Raw genomic sequence first — 9,461 nt, forward strand, 5'->3', positions numbered from 1 at the left:
CCTACCATGGAAGGTCTTGAAATATACAAATTGATCATAGAACCATGGATCCATCACATTTCAGTTATTCTAACAAATTCAACTCCCTCCTGGCCTCACAATAAAAAATTCAAAAGAAAACAAAAATCTAGAGTTTCAGGACCTGGCCTCTTCTACATTCTAAAAATTTACAGTTCCCAGCCGAGCAGGACATGTATAAGCAGCATCTCAACAGTGTTACAGGAAGATACAGAATATGACAGCATCTGCTTGGACCTGATAAGATGACATCACATTGCAAACCAGTATTTTCATTTTGCCTGTGCAGGAACAACCAAAAAGGACCTGAATGTTGCTATGCTCACAATACACATCTTCGCGCCTCAAGTCACATGAAGTGTTTGAAGGCCTACAGATTCTAATTCCATGGACTTGGCTGCCGAGCCTCTCTGAAAACTGAAGTGCCACCAGATGCTGCAGGGGATGGAGATGATGCAACATAATTTGTTCCAGACACAGATACAGCAGGAGGATTCCCAGGATGACCATGATTTCCAGTAGGAGCAAAGCGTGATGGACTACCTGTGACCCCCATGCTTGCTCGGGAGGGGTGAGGAACCTATATATAAGAGTTAGCGTACTTGACATGGTTATATGCATCAATCAAACTTCACAGAAACCAAAATTTAGCTTAACAAGTTTCAGGCACTAAGCTGGCATTTACAAGTGATTTGATATATGAGGACACAACATAATTCAACTTTAGTACACCTCAATGAAGATCAACGAGTCAAATTTCACATTTTTCTTGAATGTTAACTCCAAACAATGTTATAATATGGCAGTAGGAAATAATACCTTATATCTCTAGAGTAGCATAATACTTTATTTTTCAAACCTAGCCACAGAATTAACTGAAACAGAACATCTTGAAGTTGATGCTTATTATCTTCTTCTATGGGGCCCCAATTTAACAGCTACACAATGCGTTAGTCCCTCAAAACACAAAAAGGTGACAATGCCATAACACGTGTTATTTAATTTTCCTAATTTAAAATATGCATGTTGGAAAGCTCTAGACTACACAAAGAGGCTAATATTGAGCCATGACCAGATGAGGGTAATTAATCTTAACAACTGAAAGCAGCTTGTTTGGCTGTTACAAGCACTAAGACTACTTGGCTGTTATGATTTTTCCACAGTTGATGCTGATAATGTCAACTCTAAAAGGCATACATCAAACAACTTAGAAGGATCTGACTGTACAAGGAAAAAGGGTCATATATTTGGTTTTCCCAGCAGCCCTTCATATGCTTCACTGAGAGAGAAACCATAGAGACTTTGTGTAATTTATGGTTGTCCCATCAAAAGGAAATCTCCATCCAAGGGGCTTTTCGAGATACACAGTGAAGCACTGATGACAAACCATGGAAAAAGAAACATGAGAGGATGGCTGAAAGCTAAATGAACTGAGACACTAGCTCTAGAAAGAGGCCAATAAAATGGTACATGAATTTAGCTTGTAGAAAATTACCTGCTGTAACAGTAATTTACAAAGAGTAATAACAGATATTCCTGAGATGCCAAGAATCAACTATCAGGGTGTGGCTGCATGGTTTGGAGACACAGGAAATGCAGATGCTGGCCATACACAAATTTTAAAGTGTCTACCCAAAGCAAATCCAGAGCATTTAATATAGTAATTTTCTATAAATCTGCAAATCATCGCACGAAAGGCGCTTGAGTGATTCATAAAATATGCAATTGGTAATTTCCTAAAGTGGATAAGAGGTGAAAGAGGATTTGTGGTAAATTTTAGGTTCAGATCTTGACCAAAATGCACATGCACATATAGTCAATGGAGGAGAGAGACCAAACTACACATTCAAGTAAATTTAGGTTTGTAGGTCAGGCTAGTAGATTTGACAGTACAACAAAATGATGAAAAAAATCTATGGGCGTTCAACCTTAAGCATGCATTAATACTTTATTAGAATAACATAATATTAGCGAGGGATGAACATTACCACATTGTGTTGAATATAGGTAGGCCTTTTAAGAGGAGATTCTGAAGATGGTGATGTACTGCTCATCCGAAACACATGACGATTATGGACATTAGCATTTGAAACATCATCAGCTTCACCGACTTCATTTTCACCAGCAAGATTAGCCTCTGAGCCCATCCTGGGAGTGACAATCCTAGTTATTGACCCAGAGTCATTCATAGTTTCCACTTGAAGTGGAACAGCTGGACGAATGGCCATACCTTGTGGGCTATTTCTTCTCTTTAATTCCTCCTCGGCATTCAAGATCTATCAAACATCACCGATTAATTGCATACAAAAATTTTGGAACTCATTTACCCAAAACACAAGTCTTAGAAACAAAAGGAAGATTTAACGGAAGTGTACCTGCTTAAGCACTTGTACTAAATTATGCTTCTTTGCATTCAAAATTTGTAATTTCTCCTCAACATCCCTTTTCCTTTTCTCTTTTTCATTCAACTCATTTACTTTTTCGCTTACCTACCAATCAAAAACAAATAAAGAACATTTCAACAAACAAGAATGAAACTTTTGCATATACACAAAAAATGAAGAGAGAAAAAATAGGGATTTCTAAGCACTCCAAATCAACTAATGTTATCCATTTGTCTACCTTCTACGATTGAGAATTCAAAAATTTAAAAGTTTAACAAAATATCAAATCAAAGAAGAAAAAATACCTCTACATTTGCTTTAGTCTCCTCGGGCAATTTCTCATCCACTTGCAAACTCTCATCTTTCTCGGGCTGCTCATCTTCCTGCTTCACCGAGCAATCTGCGCCGTCGGATCCTCCAACAACCTCCACCTTGACCCCCGCGGAAGTTGGTCCAGTTGTCAAATCCTGGGCCGGTTCCGGGTCCAGTTGCGCTTCCAATTTGGGCTCCATAGGAGGGCCATTGGGGTTGGGGTATTGAATGTGAGGCTTTAAGCTCGAAGCGGGATTAGGGTTAGGGTTAGAGGAGGAAGAAGAGGAACGGAGACGAGAGAGAGCTTTGTTCCGGCGGTGCAAGAGAGATTTGAAGTCTTTGAGAGAGATTTTGGGAGTCGGCATTAGCCATCGCCGAGGTATGGCAGGTGCTCTGTGGAGGTTCCCTCTGTACAAAGAAATCGCCACCATTGTTTTATTTTGTGGGCGTTTCCCTCTGTTTTCTCCGCTTTTCGCTCTGCTTTTCTGGTAACGGAACGTTATCAACTGTCTTGATTGCCCATTTGACATTTCCGTGGCAAAATCACAAAGTATTCCGGTCATACCCGTACCCAACCCAACATGACTTTCATGGGCCCCCACTTTTTTGAGAGGGCAAATGGGCCTCGCTTTGGCATAGATCAATTGCTTAACCAAACTCTTTTTCTAAAAACCAAATAGAAGCCAAGGCATTGGTTATGACCGAGACCTGATAATTTTTTATACACACGACAAGGCCATACGGATTTAAGTAAGTTTAGATTTAGGTTAGTGGTGTTGGTATAGTTAATGTACGAGTAAATTGTATCTTAACCATGTCAAATTCATTTACTTCGATTAAATCCGCATAAGACATAATTAATTAAAAGTGTTATCATGTATCCGTATAACCCGTGACATATTTATTTCTCATTAATTTAGTTTTGTATTCACATGACATGTAGATATATTTAGTACACAGTTAAGATCTATTTATTAATTCATATAAATGTTAATATTTTTATTATTATTAAAATTTATTAATATTGAAGTTTATTATATTTGATAAATATTATAATATTTATATTTTTTTTTGTTATAAATTTAAATAAAAGAATTATATTTTAATTGTACATATTTTAAATTTAATCGTTTCAATTGTGTTTGTATCAATTGTGTTAATCATATTAGCAAGTTATAGATTGTATAAATGTTAATTATGTTGTGTTGTATAAAATTTAAATTTGACATATTTAATGAATGTGTTAATTGTATCGTGTCATGTTACATGGTTAATAAAACTATTTGTACATGTTTAAGGTTCAAACACGATTAATTAATTATGACATATTCATATTTACTCATACAATTGTTAATATCTTATGTTTTTATTTCTAGTAAAAGAGAAGTTATTAACATTTTTTATAATGTGAGTGGTAAAGTTACTTTACAATGTTTGGTAAGTAAAAAAATTAACATAAACAGAGTGAATTAAATAATGATTAAAAATCAAGGTAATGTTATTTTACCCGCTTGCTTGATAAAGTTAAAAAAAAAGAAATTAATTTACCATTATTTCCAAAAAATTACAATCACACTATATTCTGAGACTTAAGTTTAACTATTAACTGCTATGGCTGCACAAGAAAACAACAAAGGAATACATTCCTAGCTAAAATCTGTTTCTTTTTCTGGCCAAGATAGTTAGAATTTTAGTTGATAACAGAGATTCAGCAGCCTTAACAAAGAGACAAATAATGATAATCCAGTGCCATAACATTGGCCATGAATAAAACCACAACTGATGATACTAGCTGCACCATAGGCAATATGATACGATATTTGTATTAAAAATGGTACTCCATTTATATTAAAAAAATGTCGATTATTCTGGCCTAAATAATGGACCTAGAAAAAAAAAAACTGAGTTAATAACATGGATCTTCCAAAAGATTTGCGAATTCTGAGAACATCTCATTTTCTTGATCTAGCATGGCTGCAATAAATGAACTATCATCAGTGGATGATGAAGCATGGAAACCGTAGCTTGGCACCCCACTATCCATGCCTTTGACTCCATTGTGGTTATTGTTAATATTATTAGTATCCACTATATGTTCAGCACTAATCTCATTGTTGCTGTGACTTTGTGGTACTACGTTTGGAGTTTGGTGGCCAGCAAAGTCTCTGGACGATAATTCCAGGACGTGATCTTCTTGTCCTTGTGGATGATCAGGTGGTAAAAATGCATCTTCAAGAAGAAAATCACGCCAACTGAAGGCTAGAGCTGATTTTGTTGTGCTGCGGTCGAACAAGTAGAACAAGTAGAAGATGAGGGGGATGACGATAATGAGTATTCATTAGGGAACTGATCAGGTGAGATGGTCTGGTGACCAGTGTAGTTTGATGCTTCTGTCACTAGTGCTTTTATAGCTTGCAGCTGAGAAAGAAGATCCAGCGAAGAATCACTGTCAGCATGATGGTTAATGCTGTTGTTGGGAAAGAAGTTGTCCTGGATTGGTTCCATCCCCGATGATGCAATTGTGGTCATCAATCCTTCTGCTGCTGCTGCTGGTGCTGGGGATGGATATGGCTCAGCCTTGAACAAAAATGCATTCTTCATGTCTCTATTGAGAGATCCGACTCGGGTTCTAGATTTTGGGAGGCCACCAATGTTTCCATAATCAGCTAGGATTTGAGAAAACGGCTTGTGGGTAACTGGATCTATCCCCATTTCAGAAAGCTTCTTTCTCAGCTTAGTATTCCAGTAATTTTTGACATCATTGTCTGTTCTCCCAGGAAGTTGTTGGGCTATGATAGACCACCTGGACCACAAAAACGGACACACAGAGAGAGAAATTAAGAGAGTCACAAGTCTTGCACCGGTAACAGAAACAGCCTGTTAGAACAGTTAGGATCACCCGGCATGCACCATCGACAGTGATGTTTGTTTATGATGCCATTAGAAAGCAGAAACATAAAAACTTCCATGAGATGTGGCACACTTTTGGGAATTAATTTATCTGAGTTTTGTCCAATTTTTAGTGTTGCATGCTAATTGGGGAGAGCCAAAACCACAGAAAGCACTTCGTTAACTAAACTAGAATATTGACGAGAACGTTTTAGAAGTAGAACAAACTAAAGAAGTCGGAAGCTTACAAATTTAACATGGGGATTGGGGAGAGAAGATTTAATGCTGAAGAAAACGAAGAAAAACCATTCACTCATCTAATTACTTCAAGAAGGAATGTGGAGGTAAGGAAAGCACTATCAACCAATCCACCTGCTTCCAATAGCTGCATGAAGCCGAATGATCAACTCCTCTTCCCGGGGGGTGAAGCTCTCACGTTTAAGATCAGGTCTCAAGTAGTTAGTCCACCTAAGTCTGCAACTCTTCCCACATCTTCGAAGCCCTGGAGGACGCACTCAGTCCATGGGGAAAAAACAAAGTGGGTAGCATTGAAACTAGAAAGTAGTAATTATCAAAAATAAAAAAAAAAAAAAACTACAAACTGATATCAGTATCATAAAACTTCAATAATTAACCTGCTTTTTTTGGAACAGCAGTCCAGTTACCAGTTCCATGTTTTGATACGTAGGCAAGTATCTTTGCATCTTCCTCTTCAGTCCAGAGGCCTTTTTTGACATTCAGCTTGTCACAACAAGGAGGTCTGACCATCTGTTGATCCAGAATTACACTGAAAATTGACAATGCGACACAGAAGATAAAATGATACTAAAATTTATTGATGATAAAAATGATAACAGTGATTCACCTATTTGAGAAGTAAGGGAGGAGAATGGTTTTAAGGTATTTGTGAGCAGGCATGAAAAGCATGAGACTGGATCGCATGCAATCAAATTTGCATGATGAAAGGCATCTTTGCATTAGAAATGAATTGATGATATAAAGACAATTCTCTCTCTAACCCCACTATACTCATACATACGCTTTGCTCAAAGAGCAATAGAGTCAGGTTCGAATTGGGTGAATTTTCTGGTTAAATTTAGATATATCTAAGTAAAACAACATAATTTATCAACTATTTAGATTAATCTGTTCCTTGTGTGAAAAGGAAATGACTTTAGTTTAAGTTTCTGATAATCACAAGTTTGATGAGAGTAAGTATTTTAAACAAGAGATCTAACTAATTGAAGGAATAATTGAAAACCTTCAATCAGAATACTTGCAAGTTATAAACACCATTTCCGCATGATATGCCGCTAAAAACTGTGTAATTAATAAAATGTTGGATTTAATGATGTGAAAACAAGGGGAAGAAAAGGAAAACCAGAGATAGAAACTTATGCTGAACCTCAGAGATCACCGGGATGGTGTAGCACAAGGTGCTGGTCACACATCTTGCAGGAAAAGAAATCGCAATGGAAGATCGTGAATCCGAAATTGTAATACAGCATCAAACTCCATAAAGTTGGGCTCCTTCGTCCAGGACTCCAGGCAACAACACAGGAACAATAAACATAAGCAATAATGATCAAATTCTATCAGCTTGCTTCGATGCAATTTACTCGAGAAGCGGATTGGATAACACCTGACATAGACGTAATCCATGAAAATACTTAAAACTGGAAATTAGGTACTACCATAGAACCTGTCGATATTCTGCATAAACAGTAGAAATATATCTATTTGAGATTCAAGGTAGATTACAGTTTTCCAGCGAACTGATAGAATACTGCCTGCAGTTTAAGTGTCATTGTATGCATTTAGATAACAATTAGGGAAAGGCTACTAGCTGTTCATAATTATCCCATCCATCTTATTACAGCAAAGGGATTTTCTAAAGAATCCATGGAAGGAATCTAAATTATATAAGAGCAACTTGAAACTGATTCTGCGTTTGAGGCTTGACTTGTGAGTGGTGACAATCTATTTGGCTTAGCATTTTTTTTTCAAGCTTAAAAGCTATTATGATGTTTTTTTATAAAAAATAATAACTTTTAAAATTAAATTAAAGTTGTTTGATAAGCTATTTGACGAAATAAATTATATAAGATATAATTTTGATTAAAATTACCATAAAGATATTTATGTCATCTTTAATTACTTAATAAATCAAAGCGGAATAAATCTACTTCGAGCTTATATACAATTTCGGAAATTAAAATAAAAAAAAATCCATACAAAAATAGAACACTCTCAAACTTTATATAGTAGTAATAGTATTAGATTTTTATTAACTTAGCAAGCAATCAGTCCATGATTCTTAAGAAAAAAGAGAAAAGAAGAAACAATGTATTTAATATTAAAATCTTTTTTGGTGAAAAAAAGAAAAAAATCTTTAAACAGCAGTTTTGAATTTTGAGTCTTCTTTTCTCTTAATTTTTGTAAGGATAAAAAATTTAAGATTTTGTTGTTTTGTTGCTAGGTTTTCTTTTTCTCTTTTTTTTTTAATAGTCTTTATAGAGAGAGGTAGAGGTGAGAGAGATTAAGAGAGAGATTGTGTAATGACCACTCCTCGATCGCTACCAGCGTCCGAGTCTTGTTGGAGAATTCGCCAAGTCCCAAAGAAACCTTACTTAAAACGTTAGCTATTACTTCATATTCATGTCATTAATTTATGAAATTACTTTGATCTATAAAACTCTTTATAATAAGAATTGAACAATAATCTTTATAAATTGACTAAACCTTATTCCACATAATCGTAAAAATAATACATCAAGACTTATAATCTCTAAATGTACATTCGTATTGACATTATTGTCTAATTTCATAACAAATTACATTATGACAACTCGACCTCTAACAGCGGAGTGACTTAGAATAAAGTGTTATGAGATACCTTTACCCATCCGCGGTGGACTGAAAATGCCGATGACTGCAGTCTAAGCTGATCACTATTTGCAAAAGGGAAATAAAGGGGTGAGTCTCACAAACTCAGTGATCATTGGCTCCGTGAGTAGGGCATAGACAAAAAACAAGCATAAGGTAGATAAATTTGAATGATAAAATAAGAATAAGTATAGTGATCTTAGAAAAATCAAATCACTAGTAGAGTGTTTGTGCCTTGTAAAAATAAAGTTGTAAAATCATCATTACAATATTTCACTTGGCAAAGCGGTGCTGAAAACAAATGTAATGAAACCGAGTTCAAACATAAAAAACATTACTTCCCATAACAATATGAATAACAACATAAAGTATGCACGCTCCCAAAATGTGTGGCATGTAAAGAAATCAAAGTGTATGGCCATGTAAACCATCTCATGCTTGTCAAGAAAGCACTAAAAGCTTTTATCTCATGTAAACCATCTCATGCAAAGAAATCTTAACTCTCCATCATGCAAAAGAGTATGCATCGAAAACTCACAGGGTTCTTGAGTAAGTAAGTATCGTAATCACCCGTTGACCCACTTCCATGTAATAACATCCGGGAGCTCTATTCCACCGGATCCCCACAGCCATGGTAGTCTCGATGATGTTGGCCGACATCGGAGAAATAAAGCGGTTGCAACCACAAATACCACTTATGGCCTAGCCACATATAACAACCCATGGTCTTGCCACGTATATCATAGGCTATGGCCCTAGCCATGTCTAATAGCCTGTCGGTGACTCAAAGGTTCTCTAGCAAGAACTCACTTATACACAAGGGTTACACCATCCCGATGTGACTTCGGCTTACTCTCGATGCTCTCGGTTTGTCAAAACTGTTCTAGAAACCAAATCAAGTTTTCTAAGGCTTTACCTTTAAATCTTTTGAAATCAAAGTTCAATAATCCTTTAAATTGCTTTTCACATTAA

At 36.0% G+C, this 9,461-nt stretch overlaps 2 protein-coding genes across 2 annotated transcripts; both read right to left on the bottom strand.

The window, feature by feature from the left end:
- Positions 1–6: 6 nt before the first annotated feature.
- LOC110422401 (tRNA (Ile)-lysidine synthase) lies at positions 7–3,225 on the bottom strand. Its single transcript, XM_021436279.1, has 4 exons — positions 2,708–3,225; positions 2,394–2,507; positions 2,007–2,294; positions 7–598 (listed from the first exon to the last, which is right to left on the bottom strand). Exons 1-4 carry the CDS (start codon positions 3,143–3,145, stop codon positions 398–400), a joined length of 1,041 nt encoding a protein of 346 aa, XP_021291954.1. The 5' UTR covers positions 3,146–3,225; the 3' UTR covers positions 7–397.
- Positions 3,226–4,620: 1,395 nt separating this feature from the next.
- Positions 4,621–6,371, bottom strand: LOC110422400 (uncharacterized). The gene is given in 4 exon segments (XM_021436278.1): positions 4,621–4,988; positions 4,991–5,517; positions 5,976–6,105; positions 6,239–6,371. Coding segments are annotated over 4 exon segments (1,158 nt in total).
- Positions 6,372–9,461: the final 3,090 nt, after the last annotated feature.

Source organism: Theobroma umbraticum, unplaced genomic scaffold (assembly GCF_002168275.2).
Source record: "Theobroma umbraticum cultivar Fairchild unplaced genomic scaffold, ASM216827v3 scaffold_146.0, whole genome shotgun sequence".
Classification (NCBI taxonomy): Eukaryota; Viridiplantae; Streptophyta; class Magnoliopsida; order Malvales; family Malvaceae; genus Theobroma; species Theobroma umbraticum.

What these genes read in the sequence shown, in the direction of transcription:
- LOC110422401 (XM_021436279.1), bottom strand. Translation starts at nt 3,145, where the DNA reads ATGGTGGCGATTTCTTTGTACAGAGGGAACCTCCACAGAGCACCTGCC. An exon ending in AGACTAAAGCAAATGTAGAG is followed by an intron (nt 2,508 to 2,707) that starts GTATTTTTTCTT and finishes TTTGATTGGTAG; the next exon opens with GTAAGCGAAAAAGTAAATGA. An exon ending in TAGTACAAGTGCTTAAGCAG is followed by an intron (nt 2,295 to 2,393) that starts GTACACTTCCGT and finishes GATGTTTGATAG; the next exon opens with ATCTTGAATGCCGAGGAGGA.